Raw genomic sequence first — 26,894 nt, forward strand, 5'->3', positions numbered from 1 at the left:
CATCTAAATTTTTTTGATAGTGTTGAAGTGTTAACAACAAATCCTATAGTTCCCAATGATGAAGAGGGGAATAGTGAATCTCATGAGGTTTCTGGTGATGATCAGCAACCTTTCCCCTCTACATCTGCCACTCCAAGCAATGTTGAACATCAATATTCTACAGCTGGAGTTGAAAGTAGTAGTAGTGAAGGGTCTGGTAGGGCAGAGGACACTGGTACCTCAAATGATGAGATCAACCCATCTGAGGGAACAAGTTCCTCTCTTAGGAGATCAAGTAAGAAAGTTGTTTTACCAAAAAGACTTGAACATTTTGTGCTAAATAGTAAAGTTAAATATAGTTTGGATAAGGTTGTCAATTATGCATGTTTGTCTGTTGATAACTTGTGTTTTACTACTACTCTAAATAAAACAGTTGAGCCTTCTTCTTATGAGGAAGCAGCTAGTGATCCTAGATGGGTAGAAGTTAGGAACAAAGAAATGGAAGCTTTGTTCAGAAACAATACCTAGATTCTAGCTGATCTTCCTCAAGGCCGAAAGGCTATTGGATGTAAATGGGTATATAGAGTTAAGTATAAATCAAATGGAGAAGTGGAAAGGTTTAAAGCCAGATTAGTTGTTAAGGGTTTTAATCGAAGAGAAGGTCTTGACTTTGGAGAGACCTTCTCACCTGTGGTCAAAATGGTAACTGTTAGAACAGTTATTACCTTAGCTGTGTTTTTTGAGTGGCCTTTAAATCAACTTGATGTTGATAATGCTTTTTTACATGGTACTATTACTGAAGATGTATATATGAAATTACCTCAAGGATACTATTCTAAAAATGAATCAAAAGTGTGCAAACTTGTTAAATCCTTATATGGCCTTAAACAGGCACCTAGGAAATGGAATGAAAGACTAACTGATGTCTTGTTAAACTTTGGATTTGTACAAAGTAAATGTGATCATTCTTTATTTATTTTGTCAAAAAAAGATGTGACTGTGTTTCTGCTGGTGTATGTAGATGATATTGTGGTTACTGGAAATTCTGATGATGAAATTAAAAAAATCAAAAATGTCTTACATGAAACATTCAAAATAAAAGACTTAGGAGTTTTGAAATATTTCTTAGGTATTGAAGTTTTGTATGATAAAAGTATTGTTTGTTTAAGTCAGAGAAAGTATTGCTTAGAACTCTTAAATGAATTTGGGTACCTGGGTTGCAAACCTGTTTCTACACCTATAGAACAAAGCTCTTTGGTCACTTCTAAAATTGATAAAAGCCAAGAGTTACTTAAAAATTTAACTGGATTTCAAAAATTGATTGGAAAACTAATTTACTTGTCTTTAACAAGACTTGATATTAGTTATACTGTTCAATTTTTGAGTCAATTTATGCATAGTCCAAAAGAGGTGCATTTAAACTTGGCTTTTAGATTATTAAGATATTTGAAACAAAGTCCAGGTAAAGGGTTAAGCTTTAAAAAAGGTTCTAAGCTTGAATTGTATGGTTTTGCTGATTCTGACTGGGCAAAGTGCTTGACTACTCGAAAGTCGGTAACTGGATACTGTGTTTTTTTAGGACAGTGTCTTATTTCTTGGAAAAGCAAGAAACAAACCACTGTTTCGCGTTCAACTACAGAAGCTGAGTATAGAGCTATGTGCTCAGCTACTTGTGAACTTATGTGGTTAAGGAATTTGTTATCTGAATTAAGTATTAGTTGTCAATTACCTATGATTTTAAACTATGACAGTCAAGCTGCTATGTGAATAGCAGCTAATCCTGTATTTCACGAAAGGACAAAACATTTTGAGTTAGATTTGCATTTCTTGAGAGAAAAAGTGGCTGATGGTCTTATAAGTCCTACTAAAGTTGACTCAGAAAGTCAACTTGCTGATATCTTTACAAAAGGGCTTAATGCTATACAGCATGAAGTTTTTTGTCAACAACTGGGTTTAGTAGATATGTTCAAACCAATTGAATGAAGGGGGGATGTTGAAAATATTAGTTATTGGGCTAATATTTGTTACATTTTCTTTTATTCATTCATTGGTTTGTTATTGGACTTATTACATATTGGGTTGTTACAATGGGCTCGTTACATTCTGGTTAGTTTGTTATTGGGCTTGTTTCATCTAATCGTTTTGTTAAGTTGTTACAAGTTGTTGTAAAGGTTCAAGTATCAAAATATCTAAAGGGTGTCATGTGTAAAATCAAGGACTGCAGTTGCCGTTTGACAGGAGTATTGGACTAAAGTGAAACTTGCTAAGTTTCATTCTATTTAAAGAGTTTGTCTCTTTCATTATGTTTAGTTGATCAGATCTAGTTTCTCTCTCTTGTTATTGTTCTCTGCTAGGGTTGGAGTTTGGAGATTTATACGAATAATCTCTCATCTGTATCTGAGGGAGTATTGGACTAAAGTGAAACTTGCTAAGTTTCATTGTATTTAAAGAGTTTATCTCTTTCATTATGTTTAGTTGATCAGATCTAGTTTCTCTCTCTTGTTATTGTTCTCTGCTAGGGTTTGAGTTTGGAGATTTATACGAATAATCTCTCATCTGTATCTGAGAGATTATTCATCTGGTTTTGGTTGTATTCTTGTATTGATGATCATCAGTGGATGATCATCTATGTACTGTTGTACTTTGTGTTGATTTGATCTTACTTTCGTAAGATCTTTTGGGTATTTGGGGGGTAAATTATTTTAGGTTGGTTTAATAAGATTTTGTCACTTGTTTTGTCGCTATTTCTTGTGTTACTTTGTGTTGATTAGTTGGATCATAAATTTCTACACAAAGAAGTCACCCAATGGAAGTTTAAGTTACCTACCATTCATCATATTCAGTTATCGCATGTACTGTAAAAATTTAACCAACTAGTTTTACTTTCACAGACTAGCGGGATCCCCCTTTTCGAGATTTCTGATCACTGTTTTTTGCTATACAACATGGACACCACACGCCACATCTTTCACGTCTCAGCTGGACTTGAATCATGACCTCGGTTCAAAATTAGCTATAAACACTTCTCGTTTGATGTTAGAATTTGGATGTTTTAATTTGTGTATTTGATGTTATTGATTTGGATGTTTATTCTACGAGCAACATTGGATGCTTTAAAATTTCATATAGCTGTTACATTTTTATGTTCCGCTACTAGGTATTGATGTCGGGTCGAAATAAGTCGTTTTGTATATAGTTTGTGTCGGTTCTTAGCGTGTTAAATATATGAAGTCATAATGGTTTTTATACTTATAAAGTGTTTATGTTTTTGTGCTTAATAGGTCTTACAACAAGTTAATGAGAGTAACGAGCTGAAAAGTGGAACCGACAAGTCAATACACGATTGAAACAAAAGAAAATCAGCTGGGACAAGCCCAGCGACACGCAGAGCAACCCAAGGACACATCCGCGACGCGCCTGGGCCACCCAAGTCAAGTCGGTTCGATTTAAACCGTGTTGGTCAAGTTGTTCACCCCTGCGACACGTGGGGGGTGTTTAGAATACCTCCGCGACATGCGGGCACAATCAAAAGCGAGAAATAATTGGAAGTCGGCTGAAACATATGTATTTAAGGAACTTTTCATATCATTCATTGATGGCCGTCGACCAGGTACTCCAAGGACGAAACAACATTACATCTTATCTTCCAAGCCATTCTATGATGTCTAAGCAACTAAGGATGACAACCGAAGTTGTGAGGATCGCCATGCGCGGCTAAACTTCTTGTGAGTTCCGCCTGGAGGAACGTTTGCCCAGTTTGATATAATTATTTGTTTTTCTGATTCGTACAAACTAGTATATCTTGACTACTTGGGTTGGATTTGTGAAACGGTTTATTATACTTGAATTATTTGTCGTTTTATCAAGTGATTGGCAACATACTTCCGTGGTTAGCGGGTTGGTAATTTGGTGGGTAATTGGGATAACTAAGCGGATTGTTAGATTGTATGGTGAATATTAAAAACTATATCCGATAATTAATCAAAACCATTAATTCCAAGACCATGTCTATGTGGTGTTATGAATCAGTAAACGGATTTTTATGTTAAAACGGGTATTCGGGATTCCGGGTGGAGGTTACTTCTTCTTAATCTGATAACATTTTTCGTGACAAATCGTGTTTTCTTATAAATCCACAAACAAACCCCCGATTTAGATAATATAGTTTAAGTTAGATTCTTTGACGCTAACCACAAATTCCCCATGGATACGATACCCTACTTACGCTATGCACATAGTTTAATTAAGTTTTTGATTGACCCTTACGACAGTCGTCAGGTATAACTGTATATAAATGACATGTATAAATGGATGGTAGTAGTAAAGCAAAAAGGTATAAAAAGGATAGAAATACGATAGCAAAATAGTGACAAAAACTAAGCGGTAGTAAAATAGTGACAAAATTTAAGCGGTAGCAAAAATAAAATGGTAGCAATTGCTACGTGTGTTTTTCCAACCGAGTTTTTGGTGGCAAAACGGTAGCAAAGGGGGAATTGCCACCGTTTTGCGACCGGAAAAACGGTAGCAAAAACCCTATTTTCTAGTAGTGTGTGTTTAGGTTTGTATGGTTCGGGAATTGAAACAATACACCTAGTAGAGGAGCTACCAAGTGCATTCTAGACAAGTTAGAGCGGCTGGCAGCTACGCTACCAAGCAAGGTAGCACAACATGCCTAGCTTTCTATAAATAGGGTGTTATATAAACTGAGTTAGTCAATTTTGATTGTTAAATTTATACATGTTCCATTTGTATTGCAGTGTTAATTACATCGCGTTCATTCAGTTAATTAATTAGAGATTCCACATCTAATTGATTCGTAATGTGGTTAAATTACTCTTTTCATCAAGATTTTAGTGAACAAGGTCCAATCTATGTATTACGTGGTATCTAATCTAATACATATATACACATGTGAATTACGTGATTTCTAATACATATATACACAATTTTCTGACACCAACGTACTAAAAACGAATCATTGTTAACATTTAGAGATTTAATGTCATTTGCATAAATATATAACATTTTAGCTTTATTCTGACAAATTTATCTTTTTAAAAACTAATAAGAAATTGAGTTAAATGCCATTTTAGTCCCTGTGGTTTGGCCATTTGACAGTTTAGTTCAAAGGTTTCATTTTTAACCTGTGGGTCCAAAAAGGTTTCGCAGTTGCCACTTTAGTCCACCGGGTTAACTTCATCCATTTTTTCTGTTAACGAGAAGACCAATTTGGTCATTTTATATGGCTGAATTACCCTTTTAGTTAATAGAATTACATACAAAATGACCAAATTGGCCTTCTCGTTAACAGAAAAAATGGATGAAGTTAACCCAATGGACTAAAATGGCAACTGTGAAACCTTTTTGGATCCACATATTAAAAATGAAACCTTTGAACTAAAATGGCAAAAGTGCCCAAACCACAGGGACCAAAATGACAGTTTACTCTAAGAAATTTGAATAAATTTATCTTTTTAACCCTACGGAAATAACGTGTTAGATTTTTTAAAGTAATTCATGTGGTCGTGAGATGAGAAGTTATCCTACTTTGCCATTTCCTTCCACAACTTCAACAAGCTTCATGTCGTACCCACACATACAATAACATGTCGAACACAATCCATCATAATCCGCCACGTCAGCCCTGTAATCCATTTGGATAGATGCATCAGATTCCATCCCCCCATACTCACCAATCACAGCCATCCTATGTGGCAAGTCCACATCCACCAAAACTCCCATTTAGCAACACACTCCTCCGTCTCACACAGAAAACAAACTACATTATCAAACCAACCATCTAAAAGTTCTCTGGTGACACTACCTCGTTATCGGACGAATGGCTTCTCTGGCAGCAGCCTCTCTCAGCGTTTCTGAAATGCGCGGAAACCCAATCAACTTCTCAAGTGCTTCCAGAGCGGCTCCTTCGCCTTCCACTCCTGCTACATTTAAGACAGTTGCTCTTTTCCAAAAGAAGAAGCCCGCGCCTCCACCCAAGGCTAAGCCCGCAGCCGTCACTCCGGCTACCGATGAGCTCGCCAAGTGGTACGGTGAGTAACAACTAACTAACAATTCAGTTACTACAGTACTACTTCATGCAATCATCTTCATGAGTCCAGAGATGATTTTATTTTCCCTTGGGTCTGGTTTTTTCTATGGTCTAATGTCACTTAACATCTAGTTTTTGGTTCGTTGAGCTGGGTCACATAACTAGTGACAATTTGTAAAACTATAGGGTAAAATGAGGTAATCATAACCAAGAAAAGGTTTTGTAACGTTCAATAACCACCATTTTGACATAATAAGTGAAGTAATCGTTGGATTGATAGTATACTCATGTGTGTTTTTTATTATTATTAGAGTTAACTTTCGTTTTGCTCCCTGTGCTTTGATTATTTTAACGGTTTTGCTCCAATAGTTTAAAAATAGTCATTTTTCCTCACGGATCTTTCGAGTTTGTCGCCAATTTGCTCCCTGTCTCTAACTCAGTTAAAACGTTCAATTAAAAGTAGGGGTATTTCGGTAGTTTACTCCCTAGCTCTAACTCAATTAAAATGTTTAGTTAAAAGTCGCGGTAGTCGTGGTCGGCAGGTGGTAGTTGCAGGTGGTGGTGGATGGTGGTGGCCGGTAGAAAGAGTGGTTGGAAAGATGAGGATCAGAAAAGAATTACTTATATACATGTAAATAACAAATTATAGGTTTATTTGTGAAAAGACTTACATGCCCTTGCTTTTATCTATAAAATTAACAAAATACCCTTATAGTTAATGGATTTTTTTGATGGAGTTAGAGACGGGAAGCAAAATGATGATAAGTTAGAAAAATCATGGAAGAAAATGACCATTTTTAAACTATTGGGGCAAAACCGTTAAAATGACAAATGGAAGTTTACTCGTATTATTATTATTGTGTTTTTTTTGATATAGTAGGTCCATCCATGTTCATGGCTTCAGATTGTTATGTTAATAAGATTTTAATAACAATATGCAATGGATTTACAGGTCCTGAAAGGAGAATATTCTTGCCGGAAGGTCTTTTGGACCGATCGGAGATCCCGGAGTACCTTAACGGAGAAGTCGCCGGAGAGTAAGTCAAAGCCATATATTCTTTTATGACATATGAATCGTTTTTCTATATTATTAAATATTTTATATTATTAATATTAATACATAAATTATATATGCAGTTACGGTTATGATCCTTTTGGACTTGGCAAGAAACCTGAAGACTTCGCCAAGTAAGTTCACTTTCAACTCACTAACACACACGTGTTTGAACGAGTCAACTCAGTAGGTAAATAGTTTTTTTTTTTTTTAACTGCTAAACTTGGATTGAATCATTGAACCCATGAACCTCCACTTATCCTAAACCTTATCTAACTCAGTAGGTAGGTAGATAGTTGAGTGAGAGAAGGCAGAAGTGTTTAGATAATTTTACATTAATGTGTGAGTTGTGCATTTTAGGATTTGTATACAAAACGTTTGTCATCATATTTCTACGTGTTAGGAACTTAAACAAAGAAATAATTTTTTTTGTTCACAAAAAGTGCCCTGATTATAGAATGTGCTTTGGGCCTTAAAAGAAGTTGAGCCTGCCGTGATTGAATATGCAATCCTAAAGCAATACATGCAAGGCCCATAACGATTCTATATTTTTTCGCATAACCAACAAGCCAATCATCAATGATAAGTTAACTTAGTTGTAACGAACTGGTTTTTTGTGTTGAACCCAGATACCAAGCCTACGAGCTGATCCACGCACGATGGGCAATGTTGGGTGCAGCTGGTTGCATTATTCCTGAGGCCTTCAACAAATACGGTGCTAACTGTGGTCCTGAAGCTGTCTGGTTCAAGGTATGATATGACATATGTCACATGAATAGAGTTAAGACTAATTTTAGTGGAAAACTATATAATTCAGATCTTCATAAATTCATTTGGGTACATGCAGACCGGAGCCCTACTACTAGATGGAAACACATTGAACTACTTCGGAAAGAACATCCCCATTAATCTCGTCCTAGCGGTGGTTGCTGAGGTTGTTCTTGTTGGTGGTGCAGAATATTACAGAATCATCAACGGCTTGGTATGTACATGAATCAAATCTGATATTTATAACACCACACTGGACACAACTAAGATCTTATTTGACCGGTTTTGTGTGTGCAGGATTTGGAAGACAGGCTGCACCCTGGTGGACCATTTGACCCATTGGGTCTGGCTAAGGACCCAGACCAGTTTGCACTATTGAAGGTTAAGGAGATCAAGAATGGTAGACTAGCTATGTTCTCCATGTTTGCATTCTTCATCCAAGCGTATGTGACCGGACAAGGTCCTGTTGAGAACCTTGCATCTCACTTGAGTGACCCCTTTGGAAACAACTTGCTAACCGTCATTTCTGGAAACATCGAACGAGTCCCAACCCTGTAAACAACCTTTTGTGCTCCAAAACAATGACATTCAGATGTTCGTGTACTTTATATATTCTGTTACTATGAGAAACGGTTCAATAATTGCAAGAGTCGTGTTTAAGGTTGTAACTTGTCATATTTGCATCAGGGTTTACATATAACTTAAAAGACTACAATGGTCTTTAAGCACCTGCCTAATAAGATTCAAGGATGCACAAGTTTTATAGATAACATGAGACTATATTTTCATGTCACATTGGCACAGTAGCCAGGCTGAAATTTGACGAATATGGTGACAGACTTGGGCTAGGTTATATAAACATTCAGAACTGAAACATAACATTAAACTTAGAAACACACTCTTTGATAGGAAAGTAATACTATTTGAGAATAGATGAAGTACATTACCAAATTCTTCTTTTATAAGACCAAATCTTGGAAGTTGAATTAACAGAATAAAAAACAAACTAAACAGTTAAATAAATTTGTGAATGAATGAAATCCATGATTCAAGTATTTTACAATGAAAATCGAAAAAAAAAGCTTCGCATAATTTCATTAGAACAGAGATGATTACAGATTAATGGTAGGTAGACGGGCAACAAGCTGCAGCGCTACCCCCTTCTGAATAGCAAACCCACCCTGCTAAACACAAAATTCTGCCCCTTAACATGCGCGGTATTACTACTTACCACCTGCTGAACCCGCTTGAGTAACCGCACCGCGTCAGGGGCGAGAGCGCCAAAGGTATCGAAAGCGAACGGGACGAACACATGCTGGTTCTCGATGCAAGCTTTTTCGTGCTTAGCTACTTTGCCAGCCTCCGCCTTGGTTATCGACTGGCCCGCCACAAACCCGTGGTCCCTTAGCCCAACGAGGGGGGACACACCTGTCAAATCGACACACGCGTGTTTCCCTCCTTCCCATCAAAAAACAAGAATGTCAGCGGGCCGTAGGGTAGATCTCTCTTCTAATGGATCGGTCAAGAAGTTCATCGGGGCTTCCTTTTTTGCCGAGATCCCTGCCCGCTTAAAGACATCAAAAAGCACATCTCGAACTAAATCATGTCGATATTTAAAACCCGATAATTCTTTGCAGTGGACTACATGCTCTCCAAAAGAATCCAAGCAAGCCTTCCGACATACGGGACACGGGTCATCAACCGAGAAAAGGGGTACCATTAGCCGGTACTTGAGGATTGTCCGGTATTCCACAACCGACATACATTGCCTTAAACCTTCGATGGGAACAACAGACAAGAAATCCAGAGCATGGGGGGCTCGGAACACTCAAACACGGCTCGCTGCCGTAGGGACAAGGCAAACTTCTCTTCAACTGTCTTGAAGATTTCACCATATAAGGCATTCGCCAGAATTTTCTTGGCTTTAAGGGGGGCGGTGTCTTTAATGTAGAAACCACCAAGATCAAGATCGAGAAGAGAACTATGCAGAGTGTGCAACAACATGGGATGATCCCAGTCTTGTGGTTATAAGAGTTTTCTAGAGCATGGATAGCATAATGGGTCGGGTTTAGTGTCGAACTGGGGTGAAGCAAGACCCTTGAAGTGTTGAAGAAGAATTTTAAATAAGGTTTTAACATATTGCAAGTTAAACTTGAGGGAAACTAAGTTGTGTAACACCTCGTAAATTCGTGTCCGGTCATGTACTGACACATGTCCATACTCTCATTTGTGCCAAATGTTGGACGAGAGGGACTATTTTTGCCAATTAATGAAAGTATGAATGTGGAGGGACTAAAAGTTTCAACATGCTATTTTTATAGCCTCTGAGTGACCTTTGCGGACCGTATAACCTTTAGGCTTACGGACCGCAAACAAGGAATTTATTTGCCTTTGATGACCATATATGGACTGCAAGAAGCTTCGGTTTACGGTCCGTAGAGAATCTAAAAACCATGTGCGCACCAGGTCCTTACGGACTTGTAACACCCCAAAAATGGGTTTATATTTAAACCCCGTTAATATCAAAGAACGGGTAAAATATTATCAAGGGTAAAAGTTGACCAGAATAAGCGTTAGGATTTTAAATAATCAAAGCTAACGCTAGTTAAAGTGAACAAATATTTTGTAGTAAGTAAAAGTTTATAAAAGACTCGGGTGAGTGGGACTTGAATTGAATCGGGCTGTAACACCCCAAATTTAAGTAATTTGACTAGGAATATCTAAACCTAGTTATATTAATGGTTAATTGATAGTAAGTGTTATATGAAGGTTTAAACAAAAAAAAAAAAACTAAACTTGAGGGACCTAAGATGTCAAAAAGGAAAGTTGAGTTTTTAAAACAAAGAAATTAGACATAACACACACTTAGTTTGTGTATGTCGATCTTCAGGAGAGAAGAAAAAGGGTGCAACCCTAGTTCATCCAAAATCATCAAAATTGAAGATAAATTGGAGCTCAAAAATTAGTGCATGAACATGAATTATCGATCACCTAAACTAGGGGATCATAAGGTATGTCAAAAAACTTAGATTGGTGAAAGTCATAACTTGAGACAAGTAGAATACTTGTCATTAGATTGTTAGATTTTGATCCAAAGGTGAAATTAAGTGTATATGTATGCTTAATTTCGTTAGACATAATGAAATTATGAGATAATTGATGTAAGATTACTTGTAAGTGATTAACAAATAGATTATGAAGTGAGTTTTGATTATATGATGAACTTGATGATATACTTGTGTTTAGAATCGTCATACATGATAGTAATAAGAAGATACTTGAACAATTTATGAGTTTGAGTACATGTTCATACTTGCCATGAAATGGGTTTTTGGTATGATATGATGAATTGATGTTATGTTAATGTTAATAAGTGTTTGAGATCATGTTGTCTACTAGTTTGTATGTAGAATGTTTTTCTTACCCATATTGGGGGTACCCTTTTGTGGGTTTAAGTGGCGTGTTGGTTAATCATGTTATTCGGTTTCTGCACCAGGCCCCATATGTATTGACATGCATGTAAAACTGTATAAAAGATCATTTTGAATTGTCCCAAGTCATTTATGAAAATACATGTGCCTTGTGCACTTAAAACATTTTTTGAAATGTTTTCAAAATGAGTCGGTTATTTGTATTTACCAGTGTAAACTGACGTATTTTCAAAATACTAAGTTACAGGTTGCAAGGATACGTAAATAGGCTGGAAGTTGCCTGGTAATGATAGAAGAGGAATTTGCAACTCCTTTGGATAAAGCCTAGTATTCCGTTATCTCATTTTTGTACATTTTCGATCCGCATGTGGATCTTTATTACAAGCAGTCTGTATTATTATTTTGAACACTCGGACAATTATGTTTGTAATAATATTTTAACTCCAAAACTTCTGTTGTGCTATCTGTGCTGTGTATCTTGTATATCAATCTAGTCACGATACTCCCCAACCTGGCCCACCGGGCGATGTTGTAAATACCGGGGTGTGACATGTTGGTATCACAACCAACGTTTGAGAGAATTAAACACTAGCCTTTTGTAGGATCGTGTGTCGACCCGAACGAGTCGTTCAGAGGCAATCTCCTATGTTTCAGGTGCGGAATAACAAGAAACTCAGGTAGAAATAGCTTGTTCTTCTCTTAAACTACTGATTTTATTGATATAACAGTGTTTACAGCTCAAATCTCACACCGGCAGAGCTTCGGCGTGGAAGTCAACAATCACTACTAAGGATCGCTCGAATGACAGCTATTTATAGGTGATAGAGGTTCGCTTGAAGGCTTCATGTACATATGAGCGGACCTCCTGGAGCGAACCTCCTGGAGCGAACCTCATATGTAAGATCTTATTTGACCGGTTTTGTGTGTGTAGGATTTGGAAGACAGGCTGCACCCTGGTGGACCATTTGACCCATTGGGTCTGGCTAAGGACCCAGACCAGTTTGCACTATTGAAGGTTAAGGAGATCAAGAATGGTAGACTAGCTATGTTCTCCATGTTTGCATTCTTCATCCAAGCCTATGTGACCGGACAGGGTCCTGTTGAAAACCTTGCGTCTCACTTGAGCGACCCCTTTGGAAACAACTTGCTAACCGTCATTTCTGGAAACATCGAACGAGTCCCAACCCTGTAAACAACCTTTTGTGCTCTAAAACAATGACATTCAGATGTTCGTGTACTTTATATATTCTGTTACTATGAGAAACGGTTCAATAATTGCAAGAGTCGTGTTTAAGGTTGTAACTTGTCATATTTGCATCAGGGTTTACATATAAGTATATAACTTAAAAGACTACAATGGTCTTTAAGCACCTGCCTAATAAGATTCAAGGATGCACCAGTCTTATAGATAACATGAGACTATCTTTTCATGTCACATTGTCACAGTAGCCAGGCTGAAATTTGACCAATATGGTGACAGACTTGGGCTAGGTTATATAAACATTCAGAACTGAAACATAACATTGAATTTAGAAACACACTCTTAATTGATAGGAAATTAATACTATTTGAGAATAGATGAAGTACATTACCAATTCTTCTTTTATAAGACCAAATCTTGGAAGTTAAAATTAACAGAATAAAAAAACTAAACACTTAAATAAATTTGTGAATGAATGAAATCCATGATTCACGTATTTTACAATGAAAATAAAAAAAAAGCTTCGCATAATTTCATTAGAACAGAGACGATTACAGACTAATGGTAGGTAGACGGGCAACAAGCTGCGGCGCTACCCCCTTCTGAATAGCACACCAACCTGCTGAACACAAAATTCTGCCCCTTAACATGCGCGGTGTTACTACTTACCACTTGCTGAACCCGCTTGAGTAACCGCACCGCGTCAGGAGCGAGAGCGCCAAAGGTATCGAAAGCGAACGGGACGAACGTGTTGATTCTCGATGCAAGCTTTTTTCGTGCTTAGCTACTTTGCCCACCTCCGCCTTGGTTATCGCCTGGCCCGCCACAAACCCGTGGTCCCTTAGCCCAACGAGGGGGGACACACCTGTCAAATCGACGCACGCGTGTTTCCCTCCTTCCCATCAAAAAACAAGAATGTCAGTGGGCCGTAGGGTAGATCTCCCTCTAATGGATCGGTCAAGAAGTTCACCGGGGCTTCCTTTTTTACCGAGATTCCTGCCTGCTTAAGGACATCATAAAGCACATCTCGAACAATCATGTCGATATTTAAATCCCGGTAATTCTTTGCAATGGACTGCATGCTCCCCAAAAGAATCCAAGCAAGCCTTCCGACATACGGGACACGGGTCATCAACCGAGAAAAGGGGTACCATCAGCCGGTACTTGAGGATTGCTCGGTATTCCACAGCCGACATACATTGCCCAAAACCTTCGATGGGAACAACAGACAAGAAATCCTGAGCATGGGGGGCTCGCAAACACTCAAACACGGCTCGCTGCCGCGGGGACAAGGCAAACTTCTCTTCAACTATCTTGACGATTTCACCATATAAGGCATTCGCCAGAATTTTCTGGGCTTTAGGGGGCGGTGTCTTTAATGTAGAAACCGCCAAGATCAAGATCGGAAATTGAACTATGCAGAGTGTCCAACGCACCCCTATGACCACTCTCGTAATAAAACATGGGATGATCCCAGTCTTGTGGTTATAAGAGTTTTCTAGAGCATGGATAGAATAATGGGTCAGGTTTAGTGTCGATCCGGGGCAAAGAAAGACCCATGAAGTGTTGAAGAAGAATTTATATAAGGTTTTAACATATTGCAAGTTCAACTTGAAGGGAAACTAAGTTGTGTAACACCTCGTAAATTCGTGTCCGGTCATGTACTAACACGTGTCCATACTCTCATTTGTGCCAAATGTTGGACGAGGGACTATTTTTGCCAATTAATGAAAGTATGAATGTGGAGGGACTAAAGTGTCAACATGCTATTTTTATAGCCTCTGAGTGACCTTTGCAGACCGTATAGCCTTTAGGCTTACGGTCCGCAAACAAGGAATTTATTTGCCTTTGATGACCGTATACGGACCATAAGAAGCTTCGGCTTACGGTCCGTAGAGAATCTAAAAACCATGTGCGCACCAGGTCCTTACGGACCGCAAAGGATTACCCTATACGGTCTGTAGAGAGTCGCCAGAGACAAATTTTTGTTTGGGCTCCAAGGAATAATACATGCTTGCCACATAATCGAATCTCTGAGCTTACTAGCTACACTTGACACGTCCCATAACACATGTAATGATCTTAAACAAGCCTCTAACACCTGGAACCATCTTGATCAACCCATTCAAGTATAAATAGGAGTGTTAGCAACCTCTTTCCACCTCTTCTCATAATTCACTCCTCTCTCTCAATCTGGAAGTTCCTAAGCTATAGGAGCATCCTACTAAGTCCATTTCATTCCAAGGATCACTTGTAAGTGTTTCTATCCAGTTCATTTTCGTTTTATAGGCTTTTATAGCCGAAAGTCAAGCAAAATCGATTTTTGCTTTGACTTTCGGCTTAAACCATTATGGTCCAGCCATTGTTCGAATCGAACATGGCTACGTGATCATAATTAGGTAGGTGTTAATCCCTCAAAAGGGCACCTCTTAAAAATCACGTTAACTAGGTCAAATGACGAGTCAAAGTTATATTATTTAAAAAGTCAAATGTCAGTTTTTCGTAAAATTTATAAATTGATCTTATAAATGTTATAACCCATCTTTTTGACACTTAATCAGTTGGTAATTAATATTAGGAAATGTATGAACATGTTCAGCCCGTCATTTCCAGTTTTAGTGTCGGTTCGCAACCGAAAGTCGAGCAGTTTGACTTCTGCTTTGACTTTCGATTATGACCCGATTTATCTAATTCAACTACTGAATTTAAGTTGTATTATGATTACACTATAATGTAGGATAACCCTGTGAGGTTATACTACTTGATCATAATCGGATTATGAGTTTTTACACAAGTTCTAATAATATGCCCAACTTTGAACAAAGTACCCTTTTCATATAAAACTTGGTTTTAATCAATGATAAACTTGCAAAATTAATTACCTACTGATATGTTATTATAATTAACATATTTTAGCATATCAAATCTGTTCATAACCTGATTTTTGATAAAAGATCATAAATTATGTTATAATATGACCAAAACGCCCTTTTGGCGCATAGTATGGTTTTAAGCCATAATTTTCATATCAAACTGTAACACCTCGAAAATTCATGTCCAATATCATATCGACACGTGTCATGGACTTAAAACGTGTAAAGGAATGAATTAGAGGGACTAAAGTTGACAAACGGGGAATCTATGTGTGTAAAAGGATTCAAAATGTCAACAATGAATAAATATGTCTTTCAATAACCCTACATGATGTAAATACCCTTAAACGAATAAATCATGGATCATACGAAGCTAATCGTGAAAGAAAGTGAGGAATTACAAACTACAGGGGCTAAATGTGTCAACATGTTTAAAGTATACCTCTGAGTGATCTTTTAGCAGACCCGAAGCTTTGTAATGATAAATTATACTCACAAGAATCTGTGATAAAAATTTCACAAGGTTTCGATAAAGTATGAGAAAGTTATGACAATATTCATATACGAGAGGTTAAAAGCGTCAATATTGAAATTTAAGACTTTTCGGTGAACGTATGAATAACCGGGGACCAAACAAAGTTGGTTTATGACTTGGAGTCCTTAAAAGTCAAGTTTGGGGGTTTATAGTGCAAGAAATGGGCTTAAAATCAAGTTTGGAAGGACCAGGGACCAAAATTGCAATTTATGAAACTTTGTAACCGGATCAGACTGGCCATGCGGGGCGCGTAAGATCCTTGTGGATCCTTACGCGGGCCGCCTAAGGTCCCCAGATGCAGAAATAAGCACAGCTGTCTGTTCCAGCCCGTTTAACCGACTTAAATTGTTGTTTTTGATTCTATGGGCTTGTTTGCTGGTATATTAAGGCCTAGGGACACTTGGAATGATCCCATAACAATCCTAGACTTGTTTAGCATGATCAAATTGATCCAAGAAACCTATATAAAGCTATGAACTTTCGGTTTTTCAATTGCTCATTCACTTGTAACCATCACAACTCTCTTCTTGGAGGTTCCTGGAGCTCAAGCATCCTTCCTAGTGATCATTAGTTGTGCTTAGGACTATTGTAAGTGTAATTAACCTCCTTTAATTCAGTTTTGCTTAGTTTATTAGCATAAAGTCAAACCGTCGTAATTAAGATTTGACTTCGTCATTAATCTTAATTGCTCCCGCCAAATTTCATTATGAAAGTACCTATGAGTTGGTAATTATGTGGGCATTAAACCCTTAAAAGGTCACCCTCTGATTCCCACTCTAATTAGGTCAATTGTCGAGTCAAACTTGATTATAAAAAGTCAACAGGAAGCCTATTTTCAAATAAATGCATAATTAGCAATGTAGAAGCTATGCAACCTGTTTTGACATTAATATAACTTGGTAATTAATGTAAGGACATGTCTAAACATGTTCAACTCGACAATTTTCAGTTTAGGCTCGATTCGGGACCGAAAGTCGCATAGTTTGACTTATGCTTTGACTTTCAGTTCTGACCCGTTTGTGCATGACTTAGGAATACCTTAGAGCCTTAATAGGACCAAGTTACCTATAAGTATAACCCTCTGTGATTATACAACTTGGTTCATTAGTTATCCAATTTATATGCATGTTTCCGTTAATCGCCTAAATGTTGACTATTATGCCCTTATGACCTTAAAGCATGAATTTTGAAAATGTAAAAGAGTAGAAACCGTTGGTACTGATTTATAAACTTGTACCTAGAATTTGACATCAATTTGAGGTCTAGATTAAGAGTTACGCTCAATAGCGTAATTAGAAAGCCTTTTAGTAATTAAATGGCGTAATTAGCATATAGCCTATCTAAACCCAATTTTTGACACCAAACTTTATACCTACTGATGTAAAATAATATTTTGGGATTTTTGGAGATTTTTAATTATTTTTAGGCTGATCATAACCTAGAGTTCTAAGCTTAATTCGGTAGTTGTCAGTTTTGCCCTTTTAAGCCATAAAATGAGTTTTACCAAACCTTTTGGAACCAAACCTTTTTCTACTGATCTAATATGATGAATAGAATATTTTAAGCCTTCTGGAATAGTAAAAGTATCAGCTTTCCTTTAAGAACCCGGAAATAGCTCAAAATCGCCATTTTTAGCGTTTTTAAGCGTTTTAAACGCATAGTATATATTAAAACCATATTAGACATATAAGACTTGATACCTACTGATGTTTTAAGTAAATTTCCATACTTTAGCAGTAAGTAGAAGTTTTGAAGTCAGATTTCCAGATTTGACCTTTGAACCTTAAGTGAAATTACCAAAATGCCCCTTCGGAACATAGTATGGTTAGAAATGATAAATTTCACACATAGGTTATACCCTACTGATATAACTTAGTAAATTAAGTATTTTTACTGATTTCATCAGACCCGAAACTCAGAATTATATTTAAACTCTTTTATAACCTTTTAAATGACCAAAATGCCCTTTCGGGGCATAATTTGAGTATAAATTGATATGGGGCATAATAGAAGATATCTTACTGATGTCACAACATATCTAAGGCATGTTAACTTAGGAAACTTGTATATGACTCTTGTGGTTACTCGTTACGCACTTTTCGCGTTCGGATCGGCTTATGTAACTAGTTTGCATATATTAGCCGAAACGGGTCAAACCATATCGTTTTTGTCTCAAAATCCAGAATGTGTATAAGTTACCCATATTAAACAAGCATGCAAGCTTGCCGGGTCAAAATCACATTCTAAACCGATCTTCGCTTTATCATGCGTTATGGTCCGTGTCTTCCTTTTGAAAACTAACCGGTCTAAGTCTAAGCTTAATTAAAGACCCGTTAGAATTCTAATAGGTTATTAAAAACCTTCGTTTCAGATTAGGAGCCCAGTAAAAGCTACGTGCACTTGCTGTATTTGATTTATACTTTGCTCAGGTAAATACCCTTAACTTATTTTCCTTATACGGGCTTGGGATACGGTGCTATAAAAGTACCGCTTGGTTGGGTGTGTGTAGTCATTTAAATCGAACTGTGATTAATGTATTTGCATGACCCGTTTGATATGTATTATTTGGTGTATGGCCCTTGGGGGTTAAATGACCATGTCCCGGATATCCTTGGCATCATTTAAAGAAATGGCCACGACCTAAGCACGGGGTGTAGGCGTACACCTGACAGATGCATTATGTAAAAACTGGTATCCCACTATAAGGAATCGACCTTGTGGGCATTATACCTGTGGCGTGTCAGTTAACTTAAGTCCGGCCCTACAAACCGGCCCTAATGGACGACAAATGAGTAAAACTGTATACAATATTATTTTGAATAATTGTCCCAAGTTATAAAATATTTTTGGCCGAAGTGCATTTAAATCAATTTTCAAACTCTTTTCAAAATGAGTCAGTTAAGTTGTATTTACCAATGCAAACTGACGTATTTTCCAAAAAGGCTAAGTGCAGGTACTAGACGAAATAGGCTGGCTACTCCAGGCATCAATACTCAAGTCTCGCAAGCTTTAGATGTCAAAGTCTGTTGAACAGTTTCCTTTTTATTTGATCCGCCTGTGGATCTGTTTCGACTGTTTTGTGATATTTAAACATTACAATTTATTCAGTTGAAATAAATTTATATCTTTTGCTTCCGCTGTGCATTTATATGTTGTGTTGTTTGACTATGATGATATCAATTACGTCACGATACTCCCCACCGGGCCCACCGGTGACACGTGGAAAATAGGGGTGTGACACAAACTTATTACCTACTGATATTATAACATTATTAAAGTATTTTAACAGAGTGTACTTGATCATAACTTAGATTTTTATGCAAGTTCTCAATTATGTCGAATAATGACTAAAATGCCCTTATGGTGTATATTTTGATTTTAAAACCTCCATGGTCATATAAGTTGATAACCTACTGATGTTACAACTTATTTAAAGTATATTGGCATATAGAACTTGTTTATGACTCATCCGGTTACCCGATATCGCTTATACGCGTACGGTTGAGCTTACGTAACTAGTTTACGTAAGTTTACCGAAACGGGTCAATTTTTATCATTTTCATTTCAAGTTCCAGAATGTATATTCTTTACCAATATTATAAAAGTCTTAGTACTTGTTGGGTTTAAACTACATTCTATTCCGGTCATCTCTTAATCAAGCGTATCGTACCGTTTTCGTTAACTTAAGTGAAGTGATCCAAGTCTACGACTTGAATAGGACCCGTTGACATTCATTGGTTATTATACCATTCATTCCAGACTAGGGCCTTCTAGTAGATTGCAACCAACCTCAGTTAATTGATTACGGCTGTGCTATTTATAATTCTTGCATTATAAGACGAGTTTTAGCCATATAAATACTCTTAACCTATTTTCCCTATACGGGCTTGGGATATGGTAAATTATTACCGCTTGGTCGGGTATGGGATCATATGTCGGATTGTGACTACAAAATCTCCATGACCCGTTTCAATCTATTTTATCTGATAACTTAAATATTGAAGGTTACGTGACGGTGTCCTGGATATCCTCGGTTCATTTAAGTTACTAATGGCCATGACCGAGCAAGGGGTGTAGGCATACACCTGACAGATGCTAATGCTATTATAAAATGTTTTTTCTTATCCATATTGGGGATACCCCTTTCTGGGTTTAAGTGGCGTGTCGGTTAATCATGTTATTCGGTTTCTGCACCGGACCCCATATGTATTGACATGCATCTAAATCTGTATACAAGATCATTTTGAATTGTCCCAAGTTATTTTTGAAAATACATGTGCCTTGTGCACTTAAAACATTTTATAAAATGTTTTCAAAATGAGTCAGTTATTTGTATTTACCAGTGTAAACTGACGTATTTTCAAAAGACTAAGTTACAGGTTGCAAGGATACGTAAATAGGCTAGAAGTTGCCTGGTAATGCTAGAAGAGGAATTTCCAACTCCTTTGCATAAAGCCTAGTAGTCTGTTATCTCATTTTTTTTACATTTTCGATCCGCCTGTGTATCTTTATTACAAGCAGTCTGTATTATTATTTTGATCACTCGGACAATTATATTTGTAATAATATTTTAACTCCAAGACTTCCGTTGTGCTATCTGTGTTGTGTATCTTGTATATCAATCTAGTCAGGATACTCCCCAACCGGGCCCACTGGGCGATGTTGTAAATACCAGAGTGTGACAGGTTGATATCAGAGCCAATGTTTGAGAGAATTAAACACTAGCCTTTTGTGTTTAATCTCAAACAACACAATAGCATAATCCTTAGACTTTCTAAGTCTAGACTTTGACATAGGATTACTCTCATCCATATTAAGATATATACATTGTTTTCGATTTATGAAATTCAGGAAAATGTCGCCGATCAAGGAAGCCGCTAATGATGATTCTATTCATCTGAAGCCTAGGAATTCGAAGCTTCATACTACGGCCAGGATATCGGTACGACCAGTTTGGAGGATAGGTACTTTACCCTCTACTCGTGGCCAAAACCCTATTCCCAAAACTAAACGTCAAGAAACTGTAAACCACACTTCGAAATCTATACCAGTGGACGCTGAAGATCCATACTTTTTACCCCCAAACTTTGAAATTTCAAACCTTGATTATACAAGTCAAATTCCAATTCGAGATCCTTATTATTCTTTACCCATTGAATCTGCGGATTCCACTCATATGATGGATCCTTACTTGGAGGACTTGCACCAACCGCTGAACCCTTCAGTGTTAATGTTGTACACGGTGAAACAAGAAGAGGAATAGCGGGAATAAAGAATAGGAGGCGATTGAAGACTCCTTCTTTCATTTGTATTTTTTTTCTAAAAGTCCCTATGTGGACATCATTTCCAAAAGTCCCTGTGTAGACATGTCTTTTCTTTTAGTCCATGCGTGGACATGTTTTTCCTTTTAGTCCCTACGTGTACATGTATTTCCTTTTTAGTCCCTGCGTGGACAAGTAGTTTAAATCTATTTCAAAGTCCTATTTAAGGCAAGTATTGTAATTTTCTATCATTTAATGAAAATTTTGGAATTATTTATATTATATGTATTCATTACATCATTTTCAAGTGATCGTCTCGATTTTAATTCAAACTTTATCGATCCGCTTAATAATTCCAAAAGATATTCTTAATGGTTTTTGACCAACCAATTGGTAAAGTCCATATTATTTGGCAATTTTAAATGATAGTTAAGGATGACTACCCCTTTCTATACAGAGGTGATGAACTATATTCAAGCCTCAAAGCCTTATGGCCGAATGTGACCATGGCTACATATATCTTGTTGTCAAACCATTAAGACAATTATTATACGATAACATTCAAGTAATGTTAATACTCCTGGCAGTGTAACCTAAGGAACCACACTAGCCTTCAAGGTGGTGGACTACGTCCAAGCCTTATAGCCTATATAATCAAATTAGATCATGGCTAATATCATCAATGCAATGATCATATATTTTAACATCCTTAGTGATGATCTGCCTACGGGCTATATTTTATTATCAATTAACTTGTATATTTAATATTTACTATAAAACCATTGGGGAGGGGTTTAGCACAACGCTTAAGGTTTCATAAATTTCATTTAGACACTTGTATATTTAATATTTACTATAAAAATTATTTTTCTAGGGATAGTGTAGAGCTAAGTTATTTATAAATGAACGTATTATATTAGAAAACATGAAATTTAGTAACTTTGGTCATACAAAGAGTAATAGTCCATATTTATCAAATGTTTGATACATTAGTTAACGGCTTAGGGGCTATTTGTTTAACTCTTAATGAGACTCTTAATTGTTCAGACCTCAATTTGGTCATAGAAAGAGTAATAGTCCATATTTATCAAATGTTGATACATTAGTTAAAGGATTACTTAAATATGTGATGGTATTGTAAAAAGTGGCTAAATATATCTCTACTCCTGTGCCCTCAAATCACATTACAAAATGTTATTAGGTTCATAACAATGTCCTCAGGTATGGTAAAAACCTCAGACTAGTTGTTATGTGTTAACACCCAATGCCACTTTGGCATGTTAACTTGCTTCCACACCCTTGAACAACGCCCCTAGATTTGTTAAGGCCGGCACAAAGCTTCCTCGCGTGAAGCCCCTCATGCCTCAATCCTCTGCAACCTACTTTTTGAATGGCGGAATTAATTTATATGGTCCAATCAAAATAATCCACCTCACACCTTTCTAACGCCTTCTTAGTGAAAACTTGTGAAACGATTACACATCAAATTGTGAGAAAAAGTGAGTGAGTGCTCATGCTTACTTGACAGTGACAGTGATGTGGAGTGAAAAATATGTGAGATCGTAACACATATATAGCCTCAACATATTCATCGGGGTATGTACATATGATGAGCTCATCGGTCTATCATTCGCGTCCGTCTTCAATGGTTTCAAAGTCGAATTTTATGGAGAGAATTGCAGGATTCAAGTTCCGTTACAAAGCTACCCCTTAATTGTGGAGAAATTTGGTTATTATTGTGAAAAGTTACTCCTTTCATTGACGATGATAATGAAAATGTATTTTCACGTATTCGAAGAGGACTCAAATTCTTTGCGCATGGAGTTATAAATCTTTTTAAATACGTGATTAAGAAAACAATATTGATAGGTTGTACATATTTATCAAATATCTCGGATGAATTTACGTTGGTACTTGAAGGGATATGGTCCCAAATCTCATACCGAAGCAGTCGCGAGTGACCATCACCCTTATCAAATACTCCCACCAGCAAGAATTTATCTGCGTCCGTGCGTGCACACGCGAACGCAATTACCGAATCCAATCAGTCAAGTGATGAGAAGACTTACCTTGTGTATGGAAACGGATGTTGCACATGGCGATGCGGCTTAGCACCACATCCTATGAACATTTTCGTCACGACAAGGGATAAGGTAACAGCAGTTACCGCACATGGCAATGCGGCTCAGCACCGCATCCTATAAACAGCTTCCTCAAGCTAAAGGACGTGGAAACAACCGCGGTTACCGCAGATAGTGATGCGGCCTAGCACCACATCCTATTGACGACGCAAGTGGGACTGGCACCTTGACTCAGGTGGCCAAAACAGCAAGTGGCACCAATGACAGTCATCTGTTAGCCCATACGTAAGCGACACTGGCAAACAGACTGACAGCCACAGTGGGACGTAGCGTCACCTACGTGACCGACAAGCCTGACACACCTGCAAGGGGCTGCGCGTTGTCAGTCTAGCCACTCAATTACCTTCCTTCACTCCTCGGCTATAAATACCCATCCCGGACCAGGTTTGAGGTATCGCTTATCTACTCTCTTACTCTTACTACTATCACACACTTTGCTCTCAAGTAAATTACTGATTCTCATGCCGGAGAGTGGTAACAAGGAGCACCACCCATCCCATCCTCCTTGTTACGAATCACAGTGTGTTTTCCTTGTGCAGGAGACAGATCAGCGGACGATCCAGCCACCGATCCTCGGAAAGAAGGGATTAACCCTACTTGACGAGACCAGTGAATTAACCTTCCTTGGTTAACCACTGTTTCATCAGTACTCTTTAATTTGTGTAACATCCGTCCTTTTGTACCATCAATAATGTCGTTTTTCCCACTTAACTCACGGATTTGTTTCTTATATACCAATTACATATGCAAATAGCCTCTTTGCTTGTGTTTATCCTCATTAAAGTGCGTTTGAGTCCTACAATGTGAGCGTTAGGTTGATTTTAGAAAATGATGTGTTGCCGTTAAAAGAAAAACCAATTACGTCTAATATATATCACTACAAAAATATGTTACACGGTTAATGTAACACGGTAATTAATCTATGTTTTCTTATTAACCAAGTTTATTAATTTTATTAATTCAATTGTAAGAATCAAATTTAACTGTCAATCTTAGTTCGAACAATACAAAACATTGATTAATTACCACAGAAATGCTAATACATTGGAGTAGAAATATATAAATATACATTAATAAGAAATAAATCACTACAATATCCCATTAATCATGACAAATTTATGTCAAATCAAATGGAGTTATACATAAGTAATCAATATATTGTAACAATTAATAAAATTGTTAGGACTTAGTTTAAATGGTCATGAGCCATCTTCTCTATGGACCATGGTTTAATATGTGTAATCGTCTTGAAGAAAATAACCGTATAGCACATTAATCATTAGTATCGAGCTATTTTCATAACCCTAAAATTCCATCCCTCCTCGCAAGGAGAGTTGATTGATCGGTTGCATGGAAGAAGATGACGTGGCGTCGTCTCTATACCTCAACACTCCTTTTGTCGAATTAGCATCCCCGTTATGTTGAACAAGATGTGAAGTTACAAGCCTATCAATCATTCCCCATTCGTTTGATGTCTCCTCTCTTACATTTGCATTAATCATGTTTTGAGTCGGTTCAGAGATGTCAACTTCTAAACCAGGCTCACAAGCATGATAACCAACATCGAGTTGGTTTTCACAGCTTCCACTATCACATTCTCTATGGTTAGACATGAGTTGTCTAACCATGATTGGTGAATCTTCAGTAGGTAGATTCAAGAAACCGCATCCGAGAGGTTTGTGGGTAGTAGTGATAAGGTGAGGATATTGGTGATGTGTGTAGTTAACCCCTAAGTGGAAGTTTTGTTGTTGTTGATGTTGATGTTGTTGTTGATATGTTAGATATTGATGACTTTGATCTAGACCGTATGAGTAAGGGCGCGATTGGTACATGCTATTTGCGCGTTCTTCTGTTGCTACGCTACCACTTGACGCTTCGTTTCCACCTACTTTGAACAAGTTTCTCTTCTTGAACACCCGGCAAATCACCCATCCATCTTCCTATTATCGAAAAAACACATCTTATCTATTATGCATCTAAACGATATCTTTTAACTACGATAATAATATAACAATAAACCCTAACAAAAGGCCGCGAAATAGCTTCGACTTACAGAAGAGGATGAAACATGATTAAGAGTATCATGATGATCAATAACATCCTCAAGACGATACTCATGCATAATCCAATCGGTCTTTTGACCATGCGGAGCCCGCCCGCGATAAAAAACTAGGGTTTTCCTCATACCAATCTTCTTAAAGGTGTTTCGAATGCATTTGTCTCGCCCCGTTGCCTTCCAAAAACCCGCATGTGTTGCTCGATTCGTCCTTGATCCTGTAGGATACTTCTTATCCTTATGGCTAAAGAAGTACCACTCATTTTCGGGCGTTGACCCTATCTTACACCTCTCTATAAAATTTCAAAAAAAAAAAAAAGTTACACGACACTGTTAGAAAAAAACTGGGTATTTACGACCGCACTTAAACTATAATCATACTTAAAATACAAACAAATAAATAACAAAAAAAAGAAAAAAAGAGTTGACCTTGGAGATCCCATGGCTCAGTCTTGTTCAAGTCAATTTCCCTAATGACATCCATATCAAACTTTTCAAAAGCAATCTTCTTCTTCAAGTAGAAATGAAGCAGCTCTTCATCGGTGGGGTGAAACCGGAACCCCGGCGGAACACCGCCGTTAGATGACGTCATGGACCACCAACGAAGAGGCTTCAGTTGCTGGTTTGTGTGTGTGTGTTTGTTAAATATTCTTGAGTATCTAGCTAGGGTGATATTATCTATCAATCATTTAAGATGGAGTGTGAAGTGTTTTTATAGAGTTAGAAAGTTGACGGCCGGTGAAGACGGCGGCGGTGAAGCCTAAAGCTGACGTAGAATGAAAGCAACAATTATCTGGACCAAGCACTAGTGGCGATGAGCATGCATGCACTTTGAATCCTACTTCTACGCTTAAATAAATATATAACATTTTAGATGATACATTTCGTTTTAATAAAAAGATGATTAATATATTAAATATCTTGATAACATAAAATCTGTAGGTTACTAGGTTTCATACTACGTATATGGTTCTTGGATGCTAATTAAAGAGTGTGGGCACAATGGGTTTAGGGGTGCTCCACCTTCCATCGCTCACCACACCTAATCATGTTTTGTCACGTCATCGAACTTGGTTCCATCACTAGTGACGAATTTTCGTGTGGGTGCTCATCACTCACCACCAGGGCCGGCCCTAAGAATTCATATATTCTGTTCGAGCTCGAAAAAATGTGCCCTTAGCCCTTAACGAAATTGGGTATTTGGCTCACTAAAGGTCTAAACCTAATGCCAAAGGGGTTAATAACTAATCTAAACCATAAGAATAGTTTTGTAAGGGAACCTATGTTGGTGTTTGTATGGATGTACCCGATTAAAAAAATATTTTACATATACATATCGGGTTTTTTTTCATAAAAAACGTGTCACTCGAAATATCGGGCCCTGGCCGGTGGTTCTCCCCGTCCACCCCCAGGGTCGGCCGTGCTCACCACAACCAACAATTTCCCTCACATTCTGGAACTTTTCATGCGTCATCGCCATCACGAGTGATGGAATTGGGTTAATAAAAAAAAGCTTATTTTTCAAATAATGAAGCTACTAAATAAA

General features: G+C 37.4%; 2 protein-coding genes across 2 annotated transcripts; one reads left to right on the forward strand and one right to left on the reverse strand.

Moving 5' to 3' along the window:
* The first annotated feature begins 5,491 nt into the window (after window positions 1-5,491).
* On the forward strand, window positions 5,492-8,580 carry LOC110889543 (chlorophyll a-b binding protein CP26, chloroplastic-like). The gene is made up of 6 exons (XM_022137093.2): window positions 5,492-6,029; window positions 6,981-7,065; window positions 7,166-7,216; window positions 7,712-7,832; window positions 7,930-8,064; window positions 8,148-8,580. Exons 1-6 carry the CDS (start codon window positions 5,819-5,821, stop codon window positions 8,406-8,408), a joined length of 864 nt encoding a protein of 287 aa, XP_021992785.1. The 5' UTR covers window positions 5,492-5,818; the 3' UTR covers window positions 8,409-8,580.
* A 15,756-nt stretch (window positions 8,581-24,336) lies between these two features.
* Window positions 24,337-25,940, reverse strand: LOC110891742 (protein BEARSKIN1). The gene is made up of 3 exons (XM_022139337.2): window positions 25,778-25,940; window positions 25,346-25,641; window positions 24,337-25,232 (listed from the first exon to the last, which is right to left on the reverse strand). The coding sequence occupies exons 1-3, from the start codon at window positions 25,938-25,940 to the stop codon at window positions 24,597-24,599; spliced, it is 1,095 nt and encodes a 364-aa protein (XP_021995029.1). The 3' UTR covers window positions 24,337-24,596.
* Between the last annotated feature and the right edge of the window lie 954 nt (window positions 25,941-26,894).

The sequence above is a fragment of the Helianthus annuus genome, chromosome 11 (genome assembly GCF_002127325.2).
Source record: "Helianthus annuus cultivar XRQ/B chromosome 11, HanXRQr2.0-SUNRISE, whole genome shotgun sequence".
In the NCBI taxonomy this organism is placed as follows: domain Eukaryota; kingdom Viridiplantae; phylum Streptophyta; class Magnoliopsida; order Asterales; family Asteraceae; genus Helianthus; species Helianthus annuus.

Excerpts from the sequence above, each read along its gene's own strand:
- LOC110889543 (XM_022137093.2), top strand. The coding sequence starts at position 5,819 with ATGGCTTCTCTGGCAGCAGCCTCTCTCAGCGTTTCTGAAATGCGCGGA. Across the intron at positions 6,030-6,980 it reads TGAGCTCGCCAAGTGGTACG|GTCCTGAAAGGAGAATATTC; the intron begins GTGAGTAACAAC and ends ATGGATTTACAG. Across the intron at positions 7,066-7,165 it reads AACGGAGAAGTCGCCGGAGA|TTACGGTTATGATCCTTTTG; the intron begins GTAAGTCAAAGC and ends TTATATATGCAG.
- LOC110891742 (XM_022139337.2), bottom strand. The coding sequence starts at position 25,940 with ATGACGTCATCTAACGGCGGTGTTCCGCCGGGGTTCCGGTTTCACCCC. Across the intron at positions 25,642-25,777 it reads TGAGCCATGGGATCTCCAAG|AGAGGTGTAAGATAGGGTCA; the intron begins GTCAACTCTTTT and ends GAAATTTTATAG. Across the intron at positions 25,233-25,345 it reads ATCATGTTTCATCCTCTTCT|GAAGATGGATGGGTGATTTG; the intron begins GTAAGTCGAAGC and ends TTTCGATAATAG.